Here is a 20,839-nt window from a genome sequence, read left to right as displayed (position 1 = left end):
CTGTCTATAAAATTTGTACTTTAATCTCAAAAAGGTAAGGCCTCAAAATGTTATGTGCTTATGATATCAGAGGAATCACAAATTCTTTCTTACTCTTTGTCTGAGCCAAAGAGAATGTTAATAGATTTAACAGACCCAATATGTGTGTACTGTATGTGTGTGTGGATTGATGGGTGGGTTGTACATGACAGGATAGACTGTGTGAAGATATTTTATTTCATTTGCGGTTTAATGGGGGGTGCCTGTCGTTCTTGTCTATCCAATGCCCATCTGAAAATCACTATGTTTAAGAAGCTGAAAATTCCATACCAGCTTTCTCACACCAGATTAAAAGGCAGCTGAATCCATAAAACTGCCACAGTAGTGGGATAAATCAGTTTCACTATAGCAGGGTTTGTACAAGTTCCTTGAAGTGCTTGATTTTTAGAAATTGAAATACTAGAATACTTGGGAAAACACCTTTAAAAAGTCCCCGAATGTGAGTTTATCAAATATCTTACTGAAATGTCTGCCATGTTCTGATTGTCAGATCACTCTTGTGTTATTGTAAGATTGTATTGCAAATGTAAGGTGATTGTCAAAACACTCAATGTTATGTTGCAGGGCTACAACAGGCTATACTCGGTATCTGCCAAATGGCAGGTAAATGCTAATTTATGCATTCCGTAGGAAAGACACAATTATAAATTAAATCTCTTTAATATGTCAATTGTTTCTCCAAAACAGCAATGAGATTCAACATGGAGAGAAAATCAAGACTTTCACTTTGGGTTTTCTCTGACCCCAGTAACCTCAAATGTGTTAACAAATGTGTTTAATGTGTTAACAACTCATTAAATACTTTCAGGGCCAAATGATCTGAGATATTCTATCTAAAATATTAGTTGTGATCTGTACTCTTACTGTATAACAACAAGTGACACATACTGTATGTGTCTAATTTATTTCTCTTAAGACTTTTTAGGAAAAACATCTGAGACAAAGTTGACACTTAAATGACAATTAACTGAGAACTCCAATAAGTCTCATGAGCTATGAAAGAGCAATCTCTGGGCAATAATAATTTCCTCTGCGATCTTTATGTATAGTGATGGGCGTTTGCCAGACAAGAGCAATACTCATTGTGTCAACTGAAATTAAGACTTTGAAGTAAGAGAAGCTTTATCACAATCAGAAAAGTTAATCACTATCTGTCATTATTATTAGAGGCAGACCGGTATATTGTTTTTACTGATTAATCAGTGCAGGAAGTTACTTTTTAGAACTATCGGGTTTTGGCAAAAATCTATTTTTTATTTTTTTTATTCCTCCATGTGGTCGGCACTGGAGGATTCTACAGTACAACAGTGGCAGAGGTGAAATAAAAACAATCACTGACACCTCGAGGGGATTTGCTGTATCTAAATCTTTCATCACTGACAATATTCATCTATATTTCTTATCCTTACTTCTATGCATATTTTGTTATTTTGATTAAATATATGGCTTATATGGAAACGTGCTTCGTCAGCACAAACATTGTGTCTACAAATGATTAAGTTCAGGCATGCGCAAGCTGATAGGTTCTTTGAACTTGTTATCTTTCAGCCAATCAGCCTTGCTAACATGAAATATGTCAAGCCAATCGGCTGACATAGTGTAAGCTGATAGGTCCTTTGATGTGTAATCGGGTAGCCAATCAACTTGCATACTCTTTGCCTAACATTTAAATTTCTCAGTTTGAAAGTAAGCCGGTTTCACTACAGCATGCTTCTGGAGTTTTTTCTCTGAAACCCTCCTCCTCTCCAGCTCAACAGGTCTAGTTAGATCTGCTACATGGGGATTGTATGTATGTCTGATTGTGCAGCAGCATGTCATACATGCTGATACAGCATGTCTAGTGTTTCTTCTAATTGTGCAGCAGCAGCAGTAATATGTCCATATGCTTAACTCAGTATGTTCGTGTATGTTCTAACAGTAACAAGTCTCTGTACTTGCAGCAGCAGCTTAGCAGATCTAGTCCGCCAAGACCAATATCCTATCAATATGTCATACCCACATTAACATGCTACAAAACAAATCTTTCAGAGAGTTGTCATGACTGAGCTTCATATATCTTGTGAATAATAATAAACCTTGTTCCTCTTTAATCCTCATCTGGTCAAATAAATATAATATATATCCTTCATCTGGTGAATATATAAGTTATAAAAAGCTTAATTTAGTAAATACTTATATATAGAGCATTGTAACAGAGCCAAGTCACTGTCATTTAAAAAGAAAGTCCTTGGTGTGATTCAGGCTTGTTTAAAAGCCATTTTTTTCAACATTCTATACAACAATTAAAAAAACTATTGGCCAATTAATCAGTTATCAGCCTTTTCCACCACCTTAGTTATTGTATCAGCAAAATTCACTATCAGTCGACCTCTAATTATTATTCATTAGACTATTTATTTTAAAATGTGTATATTATTTTCAGAAAAGGCTTTATACTACTACATTGTTCCATGTTGTTACACAATGAGTTTTGTAAAACAAAGAAACATTTAATCGTTTCAAGGCCATTGTTAATAAAGTTAAACCCAAGTATAAAAAAAACAAACTCCAAAATTGTTACCACAAGGCTTTTATCAGTCAGCTCTCTACCTCTGTGTTCTTCAGAGTAGGCTGTCATTCTGTGTATCAATCATATCTTGTGCTTAACTAAATGTTTCTAACCCCCAAAAATGTACCTTTCGCAAGCACAGAGGTACAGTATTAAAAAAGAATTATGTACAAAGTCTTTCATCAAGACTCCAAGACACAAATACTTTTCATACAGCAGACTATTGGCAATAAAGGTATTTTCCAAAACAAAGGAAACAAGTATAACCTTTTCAGAACTTTGGAAAGAAGGAGATAGAAAAAGGTGGAAAGAAAAAAAAAAGAAATGAAAAGGAGGAATGAGAGACAGATAGTGGAAAATGAAAAAAACGAGCCTGTTTAAAACATTCACACATGTGTTTTGGGTGCCAAAGGAGTGTGGGCTGCTTTCCCATAATGCAGGAGTGGCTGAGCGGGAACTGGGCCATTAAGTATGTGTGTGAGAAAAAGAGTAGGCCTACCGTACATTGGTACAGTGGTGCAGAAGCAAAGAACTTTCACATTCCTCAGATACACTGGCTCAAAGGCCAGCAAGCTCAGACACATACACACATACTGTAGATTATGTGCTCTCTTGGGCACACAGGCACATGACATAACCACAAACAATTTATGTTTGTATTGATTATTTATACATAAATTGGATATCTTATTTGTCTCTATAGTCAGCCGAGACTGTGACATGAAAATGACAGACAAGATATTAAAGAAGGAAAAAGCACTTTAAAATAACCCAAAGCAACAGTGCCCTGATCTCACTAGCTCACCAGCTTAGCATGCCCTCATTTACATCCACCCACCTTCTCACACAGATGAATAATTTTAGCACTAGATAATACACGTCATGAATGTTTAAGCCGCAAGATTATTAAATTTCTGTTAAGCTTAAGCACCCTTGTGAGCCATAGATATACTGTACCACTGCTGGGGTAATTTGGGATAGAGGGAATGATGGGCTCATTTAAAAATAACAAAGGAAGTGGATTGGAAATAAGGCACAAGGTCACACAGTGATCCAAAAACCACTGCTAACACCTTGCCTACTACTAACAGTAACACACCCTCTTTATAGGGTACCATTAGAGACAAAGTTCTTTTGTACACTGCAATTGGTAATTACTCATTTTCGCTTACTCTTGCCTTTTGCCATAATGCAGTGGTTGATGTCTTCTGACCTTGTAAACTGTTTATGTCCATCGTTGCTCATAACTCTTGACAGTAATGTTTGCCTCAGTCTAGTGGGAGAAATGTTAATAATAAAACGTAGTGACTCATGTAAAAAGCACCTGCCACACAGCGCGGCTATTTGCACTCCAATAGTCTGGTGGAAACACAGAAATTAAAGGCAAACTGTGCCTCTAGTGTCTCTGCAGTGGCTTGGGGTGTAACAACGTTGTGTACAGTATGTGCCTTTTTCGTGCAGATGACCCAAATTTGATTCTGCCTTTTGTCCCACTTTTTCCAATCCTGTTTCCTGTCTCCAATAATTCCTTAAATACTACTTATAATATTAAATAAAAATTAATATTAAGGGTGATTTCCTCACTGTGATTTGGTCACGGCTAAGGTCGGGGAGTTGAGAGAAATGTTAGTATTTAATTAGGTGAGCAAATAGTACAGAATCTGCAAATAGCATCAATCGCTATTTGCAGTTTAGTAGTTTAGGCACAGAAGGGATAGTACTGACTGACAAATGGGAGAGCCCAGATGACATCACTCATCTGTGACTGGTAAGAGAGAGATGCATATGCGTCCTGACAAGGAAGAGGATGGGCCTCGAGTAGGATGCAACTGCCACGCGTGTACGAGTGTTTTGCTCTCTCTTTGAATTATCGCTGGATAAACTGTGAATATCGCTTATTGTGGAAGATTATCACTGTGTTTTGAGTACTTTTTGGACCGCTATCACCACCACCCTTTTAAACCTGAATGGAATTGTATCGATGCTCGTGCCGACATACGCCACACACCGCCTGGATGGAGGGGAACCAAGCCAACAGATGAGTGGCCTCTCACTGGGTGTCTTCTAGCTGACACACACACACACACACACACACACACATCCATACATTCTGGTTAAAACTGACTCCCACGACATATTACATCATGTAGGGACAGTTAGTTTGGATGTTGTGGTGCGGAAGCCTGTTTAGTATAGTTCCCTATACCTGTAGTTTTGTAGCGTGTTTACGTGTCATAACAGTTGAGTCTTTTATAATACCTATATTATAATGAAGTGTAACTTACATTATTGTGACTGTAAATTTATCTGCCTGTTTCATGTTTTATATTGTTGAAAAGTGGTTAGGTGTTTAGTTGGGGTTTGGGTTGGTAGGCAATCTAAAATATTGATATGATAGTAATATGTCACTAAACAAATACATTTCTAAGCATAATAAAACATGAAACACGCAAAAATATCCAAAGATTGCTGAGGCTATAACAGAATCGTTTGACCTGATTAACATAATGACTCTAATGTTTTCATGGTGCAGTCAAAAAGTCGCTATGGTAATGCCTCCCTTATGAGACTGCCCTGGCTTCAACTAACTAACAACTTACATCCGACCACAAACATACCAATCAACACACCAACCAACATGTTATCTAAATACACCAACTAACTTATCTTCTAACAAAGTTACTAACACATGCTGACAAACAACAAACCCTCCCACTAAATTACATCTTAACAACTATAATTTTGGGATTCTGAACACATACAGAAAATACAAAACTAGCCATTAGTGTCAAAACAACAGGAGGTGGAGCCCAAGAATATTCCACAACCTAATGAGTTTCTTGACAATAGCCTCTCATGGGACTGTGTTTTTTGGTGTTTTGTTGTGTGTTTATTTTTGGAGCCAGAAAAAAAAAAAAAGGCACACACCCATTATAATGCTGACTCCATGTTTTCTAAGCAATCTACTCCCACTGCTATCAACTGTGTAGAAAACTAAACAGTCATAAAAATATCATGCGGATCAGATTTGGGAATCCAAAAACAAAACAACAACATTAAAAACATAATCTCAGTTTTTTTGAAAATTCTCACCTGAAAAAGTCAAGAAAAGGAAAGGGTGGGTGTAAACTGAAAGGAAATGTTCATGGACATACATAAACACACCCACATACAGTATGAATAAATACCACATTTATAAAAACATTAACATGCTAACATGTATAGTGTGCATACAGTGGTAGTTTCCTGAAAACCTTTAGTATTCAGCATAAAACGGTGATAAAATGCATTATAAGTTGAAAAATTAAGCTGTCAGTTTTTGTTCCAAACACACAAATTAAAAGTCATTAACAGTGCTCCAAAAATGTATTTCTATTTCTTTAAATTCTGAAAAAAATCTTTCAAAGTACCTCCATTTTTGTCAAGAGTCTGACCAACACTAAAAATAATTTTCAAAATATTTGTATATACAAGCAGAGCAAATAAAACATCAAACCAGCTCAGGGGAAACCCCTCTCTTTCATGTCAGTGTTTACATTTCTTGCTATTTCTTGCTTCTTAAACAAGCCTTGTCCTATAGTCACATAAGGGACTTGAACGTGTCGTAACCTTGGCAACAGCTGAGGTTCCAATTTTGTAAGCCAAGCAGATGTGAGAATTCAGGCAGCGTAGCTGGATGAAATGCTGGCAGTGCACCGTGACTGTGATGTCATCATCAGCAGTTGACAGGTATTTGTTTTTTTATGGCAAGGGAGGAAGAGGAAGGGGGACATTTATATGGAATGTTAAGAAAAACTTTGTCCCAAGAGTAGACAAAAAAAAAAAAAAAAATCAGCCAGACACTACAAACACTATATCTTACTGACTTATATCAGAATCGCAATGACTCATCGAAAATTCCTTTTTTGAAAGTTGTTTGAAAAAAATACAGTCTTTGGAAGGTTTTTTTTAAACTCATATTTTCTTGGTGTGCTACTGTGAATTCCAGAATAATCAAAAGAGTCTTGATGACGTGCTTTATCATAATGCCTGTGTCAGTGTTTATGTGTAGTTGCAAGGTTTAGTCTGACTGAGAAAAATATTGATTTTGTGAAGTCTCTGTTTGAATGAGCACTAATGAAGGAGAAAACCAGAAATGTTGTCCCTGGCCCTTGAGGGTCACTGCAGGGGCAGATTAAATATATATTTGGGCCCAATAATTACAGTATGTCCTGGGTCATGCAATTCCTAATGACCTCACTGTTTGCCTCTTACTGTTTTATGAATCAGAATTTGGATTCAATTATATTTAAACATCTTGTTCTTCTGTGCTGTCTTAAGAATGCAGTAGGTACTAAAAATCACAACTGGACAATAGAGGGGATGTAGAAAACTATAAAGTTTATAATATCATTTAAAGGGGTCATGACATGAGGAAACAAACTTGATCTTTTGCATGTAATAGTTCATTTTACTATAAATACATACTGTAAATTTCAGTACTCAAAACTTCCTCAATACAAAAAGAGCATTTATTTAAACCAAACTGCAAAAACAGCTTGTTTAGATTTTCCCTACTTTGTGACATCACAAAGATGAATACATTAACACATGACTGCCTCTACAGCAAGACATCAATGCCTACTTTTACATCACCACACCTTTGGCCCACCCATTGGCGCTCAGTCAGAAAGGTGAATAGGAAAGAACAAGACAGATGGACCTACTATTCTGCAACACTAAAGGTGACTTACAGAGGACACCTTCTTGTGCCCATTTTTTTACGTTTTTCATAAACATGCAATAGACGAACTGCTTCGACCATTATCATGCATCTCGTGCCGCTTTTAAAAGACGCAGCGTCAAGTTATAACTCTTTAAATGAGACCACCATTCTGCACCTTGCTGTTTTTAGTATAAACATGTACTGGATGCGTTTTAGCACCCATCTGCGCTTTTTTTTTCCCCTTTTCTCCCCAATTTGGAATGCCCAATTCCCCAATGCACTCTAAGTCCTCATGGTGGCATAGTGACTCGCCTCAATCTGGGTGGCGGAGGAGGAATCTCAGTTGCCTCTGTGTCTGAGACGTCAATCTGCACATCTTATCACGTGGCTTGTTGAGTGCATTTCCGCGGAGACATAGCGCGTGGAGGCTTCACGCTACTCTCCGCTGCACCCACGCACAACTCACCATGTGCCCCACTGGGAGCGAGAACCACATTACAGCGACCACGAGGAGGTTATCCCATGTGACTCTACCCACCCTAGCAACCGGGCCAATTTGGTTGCTTAGGAGACCTGGCTGGAGTCACTCAGCACGTCCTGGATTCAAACTCGCAACTTCAGGGGTGGTAGTCAGCGTCTTTACTTGCTGAGCTACCCAGGCCCCTCATCTGCGCTTTTTTAAAATTGTTGGTCTATATAAACATGCTCTAGATGGACGTTTTTGACCATTTTAATGCATTTCCGGCGATATATGTCACATTTTAAGAGCAGTACAAGCTCAACTTTTAAAAACGTGTCTGTTCTGCTCCATTCCATTGCTGCCACTGGCTGGGAGAACCACGTCTCATACAGAGTAAACAGATGATGGAAGATGTGAGATGTTGTGCATGTGTAGACCAGCGTTTCTGATACAAACTGATACAATGTATACTGTACCTTGAATGCACTCTAAGTCACTTTGGATAAAAGTGTCTGCCAAATGCATAAATGTAAATGTCTCTGCTTTGGCCTCTGTTGAAGCATCCCAATATCAGGAAATAGTCACTGAAGTTTAAGAAAGTTCCTGATTACATCAGTGCAGAATGATATGTGTGTGCTTCATGTTTCACTGTGCATTGAATTATGTGTGTGCTTCATGTTTCACCATGTGTTGGATTATGTGTGTGCATCATGTTTCACAGTAAATTGTATTATGTGTGTTCAGCACATTTCAGCATGGATTGTATGTGTTTGGCTCATTTTAGCGTGTTTTATATGTGTTTTCGGCTCATATCAGTGTGGATTGCTTGAGAACCAGTCACAATATGATTCAAGCTTTGCAAAGGAACTGTTGTTAAAAGATGGGGCAGTTAAAAACACTATTGGACTCAACTGCAAAACTGAATGTTTCATGTCATGACTGTTTGATAGTTATTAGTGCTTCGGAATTAATGCGTTAATTGCATGCGATTAATTAAAAAAGTTTAACACTTACATTTTTCATAATCGCGATTAATGCATTTACCGTTAATACAGCATAAACACTTGTTGGGAGGGCTGAACCTTTGTAATGTGTCCGCCCGGAGTCATTATACTGACACGTACACCACAACAGCACATCCCTATCAGGGATAAATGATGGAGAAGGGACCTCTTAGCGCTATTATTTGATGTATAAAACAAGCCCAAAAAATACTTGCATTTTCAGCATTTTAAAAATCTGCAATTAATCGTGATTAACTATAAAAAAATAAAATGCGATTAATCACAATTAAAAAATGTAATCGACTGACAGCCCAAATAATTATAGTTTATGGTGCTGCTGTGCTTGAGTGAACAGTTTGATACATTCAGATGCAATGTGTTAGGTGTGCATTATGTGTAAACCCTGAAATGTAGTTTTTTATTGTTGTGAAGCTGGTTCATTCTCTTTCGACTGAGTTTCAAATATACAGTATATTGCTCTATTCAAGGGGCTGCACGGTGTTAGCCAGTCATATCAGTGGGTGTTTACATTCAAGTTTATTTAAGTTAAGAAAACATTTCCCACCCCACCAACATCTACTCAGTTTACTCAAATAATACATGACTTGTATTACACAGAGATACCTAATATTGCCATTATATTCATGCTTTATAGCCAGAAGGGAACTGGCTCCCCCAGCTGAGCCTGGTTTCTCACAGGTTTTTTTTCTCTCCATTAAATTACATCTTATGAAGTTTTGGGTTCATTGCCACTGTGGCCTTTGTATTGCTCCCTGGGGGCCTAAAGACAAATAATTTTTAAAGCATGACTTTCAATAACATTTTCTTTAAACTGCTCAACAGGGGAGAAAATAGGGTCAGTGGATATTCAGGGCTAAGCCCAGACCTCTGTGGATACATATGGTATGTGGCGATCCTTTAATGAAATATCGGAATATAATACACTTTATAATAACATTTTAAATGTTACATCTGTGAGATGTCATTTATATTGTATATTGTAAATCTTGAAATATTACTGAAACCAAAACTAAACTCAGCTTTAGATATGCTCAAAGATTTGGAAATTGTGTGCTTTAAACACTACATACTGAAAAATGTGATTTAAAAAAACAATTAATTGTCCCTTTTGGCTTTCTGTAGTTGGTTTAGACGATAGCAAGCTTTAAATAGGCTAAAATAGGCTTTGCCAGAATTTGCGATGTCATCATGTCTAAATACAAGTTTAGCAAAAAATGCAAATGTACTGATTTGTGACTTAGTTTGCAAATTCCTCGAGCACATTTGTATATATTACTTTTTGTTTTCAGGATTAAATATCTTAATTTTTGGTACTTAGTTCTCAACACCGTTTCCAATATTTCACCAAAACAGGAATGTTGACCAGACACACATCCACAACTGGAAAGATGCTGCCAACTTTGGTGTACTTTGGTGTAATATTGATTATAGTGCTACTTTGCATTATCGATACTATAAAAATACAAGTATCAATAATGTATATACAGTCCCTGAGCACTTTATTATGTTCACTTACCTATTCATGCGGTTATCTAAACAGCCAATCATATGGCCATCAGAATGGGGTAAAAATGGGGGCCTGGGTAGCTCAGTGGTAAAGACCCTGGCTCCCACCCCTGGAGTTCACTAGTTCGCTAGTTCGAATCCCAGGGCGTCCCTGGCAACCAAATTGGCCCGGTTGCCAGGGAGGGTAGAGTGACATGGGGTAACCTATTCATGCGATTATCTAATTATCTATAATGTGGTTTGTTCTCAGTGGGGTGCGTGGTGAGTTGAGCACGGATGCCGCAGTGGATGACGTGAACACGCGCTATGTCTCCATGGCAACACACTCAACAAGCCACGTGATAAGATGCACAGGTTGACGATCTGGGATTTGTCCTCCGCCACCCAGACTGAGGTGAATCACTACATGACCACGAGGACTTAAAAGCACATTGGGAATTGGGCATTCCAAATTGGGAGAAAAAGGGGAAAAAATCCATAAAAAAATAGAATGGGGTAAAAATGTGACTCAATGATTTCGACCGTGGCATGATTGTTGGTTTGAGTATTTCTGTAACTGCTGATCTCCTGGGATTTTCACGGAAACACCATGTTGATGAGAGGTCATCGGAGAATGGCCAGACTGGTTCGAGCTGTGGCAAAATATCATCTCAGAAAGCACAACACGTCAAACCTTGAGGCGGATGGGCTACAACAGCAGTAGACCACGTCGGGAACTTTATTAGGACCATAGTGTTCCTAATAAAGTGCTCAGTGAGTGTATATTTCTTAATATTAATATATATTGTTAAAATATAAAAAAATATATGTTTTAATATCAACTTGATACAAGCACTGGTACTGACATCTCTACAAGAATATAAAAAATATTCGGGGCTTTACGGAAAACATTTGTGTCTTAAGCCCCGGAAGCCCAGCACTTGCGAAGTCCATGCTGCTCAATGAGGACTTTAAGACTTTAAAGCATAATTTTCTGTTACAGCATCATTTTCTGTAAAGCTGCTTTGAAACGATGTGTGTTGTGAAAAGGGCTATATAAATAAAAAATGACTTGAAATTAAAAAGAGATGCTGAGGGCAAAACCATTATGACTGTTTTGGTGCAAAAACCTTTTCTAATATTATAAGTGGAGCTCAGGGAAAATAATAAAATTATAAAATAAGAGTATGTCATGACCCCTTTAAATAACCAATACAATTAGCCTTTAGATGTTTTCAGTTCTGAATAACTTGAGGGTAGGCGGCAAATAACAAATACACACACACATACACATTCCTCTACTCTGCTTTAAATAACTGGCCTCATTCTCACAGTGAAAAGCACTGAGTTTACTCTGAGTAAACCAGAATGCTTTTTTAAGGGCCTGAGTTTCAATATTGCCCTTTAAAAAAGCCTCACATCTGCCACCTCTCTCTCAAACATAGACACACCCTAACCCACACTTGCAATAAGGTTGTATTGTTAAAATTAATGTAATTTGTTAATATATACTTAAATGAACAATACTTTTAGAGCACTCATTAATCTTGGTTAGTGTTAAATTCATCATTTACTAACACATTTTTTAAAGTAAAAGTTGTACATTAATATGGTTAATGCATCACGATATAACATTAACTAACAATGCACAATTGTATTTTCATAAATTAACTTTAACCAAGATTTATTGTAAAGTGTTCCATCCTTAGCTAAACTCTTTATGCGAGAGTCTGTACTCAAGAAGAACTTAAATATGGAATAAAACCAAGGTTGATGACACAGCACCTAATAACCACAGCAAATTGTACTTGAATGACCACTGACTCACAAAGACACAAGGATTGGCATGTTTCTGGAATGTTTGACTGGATTTCTGACACATTTTCCACTCTGAAACTGTTCCTTTGTGGCTTCCTGGATTTTCCATGAAGAGCAGCGTGAGTGCATGAGAGAAATAAAGCCTGACTATCTAAATTTTTTTTACATATCTAGTTACGTAATATAAATTGCTTTGATTCCTCTTAGCTCTTACTTTTGTGTGCTCTACCTAAATCACAGCATATGCCTACACTGAACATTAAACTATAATAACAAGGGACTAAAGACTAGAAGTACAACTGAATTAAATAAAGCAAAGAATATCAGTCACCAAAATAAGAAAAAAATATGTAAAAAATATGTGATGCTTATGTGTAAAAGAGAGGCAGAGTGTGTGTGTCTTTGTGTTTGTGTGTGAATGAGGACAAAAATAGGTTTTGGGTAGCCCTGCTGTGGTGGCTGACATAATTCTGGGCACTCTGTGGCACAGTGGAGAAGTGGACGATGGTTTGGGGTTTACACACCTCTCACCACATGACAGCCCAGATGCTGGCAGAAAGAGTGGGACACATAATAAGAGGCAAAGCTTTCACAGTACTCAACATATGTCAGTCTTGAATTCTGAATCTTATAGGAATATTCTAGTTTCAATACAAGTTATGCTCAATCGACAACATTTGTGGCATAATGTTAAAATAAAAATTGACTCGCCCCTCCTTTTCTTAAAAAAAAGAAAGAAGCAAAAATCTTGATTACAGTGAGGCACTTACAATGGAAGTGAATGGGGCCAATCCGTAATTGTTAAAATTCTCACTGTTTCAAAAGTATTGCCACAAGACATAAACAATATGAGTGTTAACATGATTTTAGTGTGATAAAATCACTTACTAACCTTTTCTGTGTAGTTTTTTATTCAATTTTAGAACTTCGTTGCCATGATGACGTAACGCTGCAAAAACGATGATTTAAACAACTTTAAAGCTCAAATAATACACAAGTTTTAACAGAAGAATTAGTGTAAGTGTTTTTATAAAATTATAAGCTTTGCATTTCTGCCTTCAACCTCAATTTTTGATTAAAGAAAAGGAGAGACAAGTTGAAATTATTTCTTGTGTTAATTAACATTATGCCACAAATGCTGTTGATTGAGCTTAACTTGTAATGAACCCAGAATATTCCTTTCTTATAAAAAGGAAATGTAGAGACTCTGTCAGACCAGTGTCTGTCAAATACTATGAGTCAATATACAAATGTTTCTGAAGTGCCATGATCTTCAAGGCAGTCTTTCATTGCATTCTATGACTGAAACCACAAAGCCAAGTCATAGATAAATTTAGACTAATATGTGTCAGGCCTTAGGGGCCAGATGTAAAATTCTTCTATAGTTAATGGCAAACTAAATGATTGTATTACAAGAAACCGTTATTGTTATGATTATGATTATGATTATGATTATACAGTTTTAATACAGCCTGAGTGTAACTGGAATGCTAACTTCCACTGAACACAACAGAGATGAACTCTGGACTCTTAAGATCTTTCAAGGCTCAGGTTGCAGCTTGGGCTATCCAAGCACATGAAAAACCTTGTGAGGAGAGCATTATTCCCCACTGGACTCTTACAAGCACCATACGTTTTAAAGAGATGTAAGGTATTCAGATTCAGGCCAGATGGATTTTGTTTTTATATACTGTATATAAAACACTCTGGGTAGCATTTTTTATAAAATATAATATAGGATACATTTTTGGGGGGTGGGGTGTATCTAAACACATTACTTTGTTGACAGATACATGCTCACGCACATATCAGAATCTCTGTGAGATTAAGGAAGAATAAAAAATAAAAAAACATGTCATAGAAAGAGCATATTTCTCCCTCTCTCTTTCTGTACAAAGGACAGTTTTAATCCATTTAACCTCCTGAGACCCGAGCGTAACTGTTGTGTGCATTATATATATATATATATATATATATATATATATATATATACACACATTTTTTCTTTTTTTTTTTAGACCAATTAGTTTTCCTAAAAATGTATGTCCACATATACACTGGCAGCCAAAAGTTTGGAATAATGTACAGATTTTGCTCTTATGGAAAGAAATTGGTAATTGGTTCACCAAAGTGGCATTCAGCTGATCACAATGTATATTCAGGACATTAATAATGTAAAAAATGTTCAGAACTTCTTAAACTACTTCAAAGAGTTCTCATCAAAAAATCCTCCATGTGCAGCAATGACAGCTTTGCAAATCCTTGGCATTCTAGCTGTCAGTTTGTCCAGATACTCAGGTGACATTTCACCCCACGCTTCCTGTAGCACTTGCCATAGATGTGGCTGTCTTGTCGGGCACTTCTCACACACCTTACAGTTTAGCTGATCCCACAAAGGCTCAATGGGGTTAAGCTCCATAAACAGTTTTCCAATTATCTGTTGTCCAATGTCTGTGTTTCTTTGTCCACTCTAACTTTTTCTTTTTGTTTTTCTATTTCAAAAGTGGCTTTTTCTTTGCAATTCTTCCCATAAGGCCTGCACCCCTGAGTCTTCTCTTTACTGTTGTACATGTTCAGCGGGTAACATTCAATGAATCTGTCAGCTGAGGACATGTGAGGTGTCTATTTCTCAAACTAGAGACTCTGATGTACTTATCCTCTTGTTTAGTTGTACATCTGGGCCTTCCACATCTCTTTCTGTCCTTGTTAGAGCCAGTTGAAGACTTGTCTTTGAAGACTGTAGTGTACACCTTTGTATGAAATCTTCAGTTTTTTGGCAGTTTCAAGCATTGTATAGCCTTCATTCCTCAAAACAATGATTGACTGATGAGTTTCTAGAGAAAGCTGTTTCTTTTTTGCCATTTGTGATCTAATATTGACCTTAAGACATGCCAGTCTATTGCATACTGTGGCAACTCAAAAACAAACACAAAGACAATGTTAAGCTTCATTTAATGAACCAAATAGCTTTCAACAGTGTTTGATATAATGGCAAGTGATTTTCTAGTACCAAATGATCAATTTAGCATGATTACTCAAAGATAAGGTGTTGGAGTGATGGCTGCTGGAAATGGGGCCTGTCTAGATTTGATCAAAAATGACTTTTTTCAGATAGTGATGGTGCTGTTTTTTATATCAGTAATGTCCTGACTATACTTTGTGATCAGTTGAATGCCATTTTGGGGAATTAAAGTACCAATTTCCTTCCAAAACAGCAAAATCTGTACATTATTCCAAACTTTTGGCCGCCAGTGTATGTGACAGTGGGACTAATTTGTGAAATTTTAAATAGTACCAAGCTATAGAAAGTCAAATTTTTTAATCAAATTGTTTATTTTGTTTCCAGGAGTGTTGGTTATTTATGTTTTTCAGATGTTACAGACATTACATCAAAAATTAGCATACATAATTCTGATTCAAAGTAATGGCCAGCATTATCCAATCACTGCCAACCATGTTAAAATAAAATTATACATTATAAATTCTGAATCTATGTACTGATTACTATTGTCCCATGTCTGCCAAACATGTTGAGGGGTCCAAACATCATCTGCAGCCTGAAACTGAACTTTAGGTTGGATTTTAGTAGTAAATGCACTTTGCTGCATAGAGAGCTAAGAACATTCACTTGCACTTAGTGCTCCCTTGCTCCCTATGTAGTGAATGACTTAACCTCCAGTGTGCTATCTGTCTGCACTGGTCTTAGAACAGTTTGAAATACACCTTACTTTCACCCTTATACTGCCTTCATATAAAGCCTCTGAAAGCAAAATTTTCCAGTTTTGGTTCAATGGATGCATCCATTGATTCTCAATGTGAAAATGCACAGTGAATATAGGACATTTTAAGGAAAATGAGCATACAGTCCATGCACATGGTCATTGTGTTTAACAACATGCTGTTTCGCGATAAATCACTAAAAATTTTAAATCTTTTGACTCAAACAGGTTTCAATATAAAAACTTAACTAGGTTTCTTACCAGAAGTAGTTTTGTTGGCATTTCAACCAAACACAAACTCTGCTGTGACTGATGCCATGTTGTTTGGTCTAATGTCTCATGAAATTATGCATTGCGTATAGCGAAGCCAAAATACAACATCCGCGCATGTGGACACAGGTTCGCACAAGGTTAAGGCTTAAAACCATTTTCAAAATCAGTGAGTGTAATTGGTGAGGTTCTGTAGTTTTGACCTCACTAACATTCTCTTTTCTCACCCTCTCTTTCTCTCTCATGGCATCAAGTAAAGCCATGGAAGCAAGGCCATAGCTAGTGGGGTGAAAGGTGGTGATGATTCTAGGGGCCCAAAGGTCCAGGTGGGCCCAAAACATATTCAAAACTGCATTTTTTTAATAGGTAAGGTGCCCAGAGCAATATACAGTCAGGGGGCCCAGAATTCCTTGCTACGGCCCTGCACGAAGCATGGGAAAATGTGGACTTATCTCGGATAGTGCAAAGGACAGGATATAATGTCACACTCGAGGGCTACTGGTTTAAAAAAATAATAAATCGCAAATAACAATAGTAATATTACAATCAAATTGTTAAAATATACCATCTACTCACTTTCATACAACAATAAAAACAGCAGCTTTGAAATACATTATGTATTCTTTCTACTGAACCAAGAGATCAGTGTGTAAAACGTTTTCTCATCATACAAATTCGCTTTCATCCACAACAGAATGCAAAATTACTCCACATGAGCTTGCATTTCTGGGCTCCTGCTTTCGGATGCATTTGAATGGAAGTGAATGGAGTGCGAAGTGTAGTGTGACCACAGTTGTTCTCGGCAGCTTTTGCTTCAGGACCCATTTTTATACTGAACATCAAGTGGTGACCCAACACAGAACAGAAATTGCCTTATTTTACAAAAGTAGCCTACATAAAAATGTCCTTAATATCATTGAAATGTATTACTGTATAATATAATATTATGTATTAATGGTCATTTATTTATATTACCATGAATAACTGTTGAAAAACTCAGCAGGCTTGTCTGTATAGTTTAAAAGTGTTTGGTTTCTAAATCTCTCTTGAATTTCTGTGGTTTTATGCTCTTGGCTGCCAATAATTTACTGCACAACACACATTGTGGTCGGCACAAAGCATTTTTATCCTTGTTGCAAGAGAACCCATATTTAAGGTAGTCTGGCTCATATTTTCTTTTACCTTGAAGAGTTTTGTTGTTGGTTTTTGAGGATGAGCAGGTGTCAAGCAACTTGTCCATGTTGGCATCTGCCTATTTTGACTAGTTTCTACCATGTGAATTTGCACCAAGATACCATGGGTTTTGTTGGGACCCACAGTCTTTAAAATGCAGATGATAAACCTATTTATTTTTCTATCTTGCTTGATTATATTATTAGCTGCATTTTATTATTTACATTTAGCATTGTTTTTCCTTTACTGCCCCTTCAGAACAGACCTGAAACCCATTTTTGGGTCACAACTCACCAGTTGAGAACAACTGAACTAGGAAATATTTCTGCAAATTGTGAGTGTTTGTCACATGTTTACTAGTCAGAACCATCTTGAATTCAGTACTCACTTATGACTTTCAATTCACTTTTAAGCTTCCTACATTGAAGCAGGCTCTGTGCACACATTTATTTAAACACTTCCCAAGTTTATGCTGCAGTCCAATTCCTAACACTGAGAAGCCAACCAACAACTGCATAAGGCTGATATATTTCACAGTGATATGTGTGATGTTATATTGGGAAGTTTTCATTTGTTTTAAGGGACCTATTAAAGCTGTGCTTGGTTTGGATCCATCCATAAGCCCTTTGTGTAGTGCTGATGAGAAAACTGCCCTTATCTAACCCTGTAGAACTTCCTGTTCAGAGCTATACAACACACCATCACTCACTGCTCCTAATTCAACACATCAACCATGACAGACAACTATAACCAGGATTTAACTAAATATGTCAAATAGATGGATAAGTAAATAGGACTTAGGGAGAGATAAAATAAAGAAACAGACTATTCTAAGTCCGAGAGTTCTGACATTGCTATTTAGAAAGTCCCCCATTACACATTAATATACACTCACTTACTCACACACACCTCTAAATGTCTGATGTGTGCGTGTCTCCATCTTCCTTGGACTTCCATAAATGTAGCTTTCACTCAGCTGTGAATCTGCTTCCTCCTTTATTTTTACCACATTCATTTATTTTTGGACTCAACTCGCATTAATTTCAAAGCGCATGAGAGCAGCAGACAAAATTAGAGAGTAAGAGAGGGCAAAAGTGAGAGAGAGAAAGAAAGAGAGAGAGAGAGAGAGTGAGAGAGAGAGAGAGAGAGAGCAAGACAGAAACAGAAAGACAACACCCACCAAATTAACCTACTGAGAGGGAGAATGATATAACGATGACTATAATGATGAAATGTCATCACTAGTCTGATGAAAAACACTGACACACACACTTGTAGATACTCCTAACCATATCAGCTCCAGGCATTCTTTACTTGAAATAACAAACTGGTACATATAGCTAAGCTATCCAGAGGGGGATTCCCATCACCGAAACACACAGATTTTTGTCTGTTGACTATGTGTGTGTGAACGTCTCATCATGGACAAAGAGAATGTACAGTATGTATGTGTGTTTTTAAAAGAAGAATAAAGGAGTGCGTGTGTGTGTGTTTGTGTGTGTGTGTGTGTGTGTGTCTGTTGGTTTTTGTGGATTACAAGGATATTTTTTTAGGTTACACAGTAGTAATTACTAGGGTATTATGCTATAAATGTGGTTTATGAGGACACCCCTAGTGTCCCTGTAATTCAAAACATAGTAAACAATGTTTTTTTTTTTTTTTTTAATGTAAAAATGCTAAAAGGTTTCTGTGAGGGTTAGGATTAGGGTTAGGGTTAGGGTTAGGAGATAGAATATACAGTTTGCAAAGTATAAAAATCATTATGTCTATGGAGAGTCCTCATAATGATAGCTGCACCAACACGTGTGTGTGTGTGTTGTGTGTGTGGGCAGGTTTAAGTGGTTTATGAGGACTTTTTTTAGGTTACAGACTGGTTATTACAAGGGTATTATGCTATAAATGTGGTTTATGAGGACATTTCTAGTGTCCCCATAATTTAAATCGCTTAAAAAACATACTAAACGATGTTTTATTGAAAATGTAAAAATGCAGAAAGTTTTTCGTGAGAGTTAGGTTTAGAGGTAGAGTTAGAATCTATAGTTTGTACAGTATAAAAATCATTATGACTATGAAGAGTCCTCATAATGATAGCTGCACGTGTGTGTGTGTGTGTGTGTGTGTGTGTGTGTGTGTGTGTGTGTGTGTGTGTGTGTGTGCAGGGCCATAGCAAGTTAATCTGGGCCCCCTGACTGTACATTGCTCTGGGCCCCTTTCCTATTAAAAAATACAGTTTAGAATTTGTTGTGGGCCCCCTGGACCTTTGGGCCCCTAGAATCATTACCAACTTTAACCCCACAAGCTATGGCCCTGTGTGTGTGTGTGTGTGTGTGTGTGTGTGTGTTGCGTAGACTTTATGGCACCATGCCTTACCACCTCCAATCTGGTACAGCTCAGAGTGAGAGCTACCCTTCGAACCAGACAACATGCAGAAACCATTATGAAGAGCGAGTGAGAAAATATGGGAGAAGGCCATTATGTTTTTTGTACATTTTGTATGAGAATCACTGAAAATAAGCCCACTCTTAACTGCCAGATTGGTACGTTGAACAAAAAAAGTTTAATAACAACAGTTGGTATTAGAGTAGCAATAACTGTCCAGAAACCTGCTTGATTTTGCTTACCGACTCGGAAGCCATGTGCGGTCAGTGTATCCGCGGACTGGCCGTTTTCCCCGATGAGAGTCGTATTGTTGCCCTGCTCGCAGGTGTCCTGACACTGGCCCTTCAGGCACGTCCGTTTGCAGATGAGAGGCGCGATGACCACTTTGAAGCGCTCGCGAGTGGATGCGCGCTCGGCGCACAGAGCCAACCGCTGGAGCGCGAGCCAGATGAGGAGCAGATGGGAAAGAATCAGCGAGGGCATGCTGGCATCCCTCAATGCCAACGCAGGACAACACAGGGCATTCACGCTACCACCCACGGTATATACACTTAAAGCCTGGGTCGGTCAGGCAGTCTCTCCAGGCTCGACCGCAGAAGACGTTTCGCTGGAAACTTGAGTGGAAAAGTTCCGCCAAAACTGCCTCGCTTTTCCCAGGCAACCCTGACTAGGAAAGTCCTCGCGCAGAAAGTTTTCCTGGTGCCTCCCTGTCCCTTTTTAAGTAAAAACTGGAAAAATTACGTCCGTTTCGATGTATAAAAACAGAAAAATGATCTGTACCCCAATTTGGGACATTTTCAAAAGCCGTTTAAAAAATCTCACATGCGATGTATGTCAGCTTTTCAGTCGAATAACGTGAAAAACGCTTCTTTTCAACTCATTTCTTAAACCCTGCTTCTCCTTACTTTCAGTCGCTGCCTGGCTTGCTCGTATGTGTGCATATCGCAGTTTGGGAAAGTTTAGGAGGAGGAGAGGCAAAGAAAGAGCCAATCCACGGGCAGTCGAACTGGCTCAGGTCCAGAGCAGTACAGGAGCGGGGCTCCAAAGTGGTTTTGTTGTAGGTGCTGCTCCTCGCCGCCTTCTTACCCTTATTTCTAACCTATATGTGCGCTATCTTCCGCTGAGGTCACAGTCAGTAAACACAAGAAACTGCACTGGCAATGACAACCGCGGTGCCACAACTTTTACATGATTTCCAGCGCGTTAACGTGCTTTAAA

General features: G+C 37.8%; 1 protein-coding gene across 2 annotated transcripts in view; it reads right to left on the bottom strand.

The window, feature by feature from the left end:
* LOC127427814 (latent-transforming growth factor beta-binding protein 3-like) overlaps positions 1–20,564 on the bottom strand; it is a 59,034-nt gene extending 38,470 nt beyond the window's left edge. For both annotated transcript variants that reach the window (XM_051675621.1, XM_051675629.1), the window contains exon 1: positions 19,864–20,564. In XM_051675621.1, the coding sequence (XP_051531581.1) occupies positions 19,864–20,104 (241 nt within the window). In that variant the 5' untranslated portion in view covers positions 20,105–20,564. The remainder of the gene's footprint in view (positions 1–19,863) is intronic.
* Between the last annotated feature and the right edge of the window lie 275 nt (positions 20,565–20,839).

This window comes from Myxocyprinus asiaticus, chromosome 3, assembly GCF_019703515.2.
Source record: "Myxocyprinus asiaticus isolate MX2 ecotype Aquarium Trade chromosome 3, UBuf_Myxa_2, whole genome shotgun sequence".
Lineage (NCBI taxonomy): Eukaryota > Metazoa > Chordata > Actinopteri > Cypriniformes > Catostomidae > Myxocyprinus > Myxocyprinus asiaticus.
The sequence above is the reverse complement of the archived record's forward strand: the minus strand, read 5'-3'. Positions and strand labels throughout refer to the sequence as shown.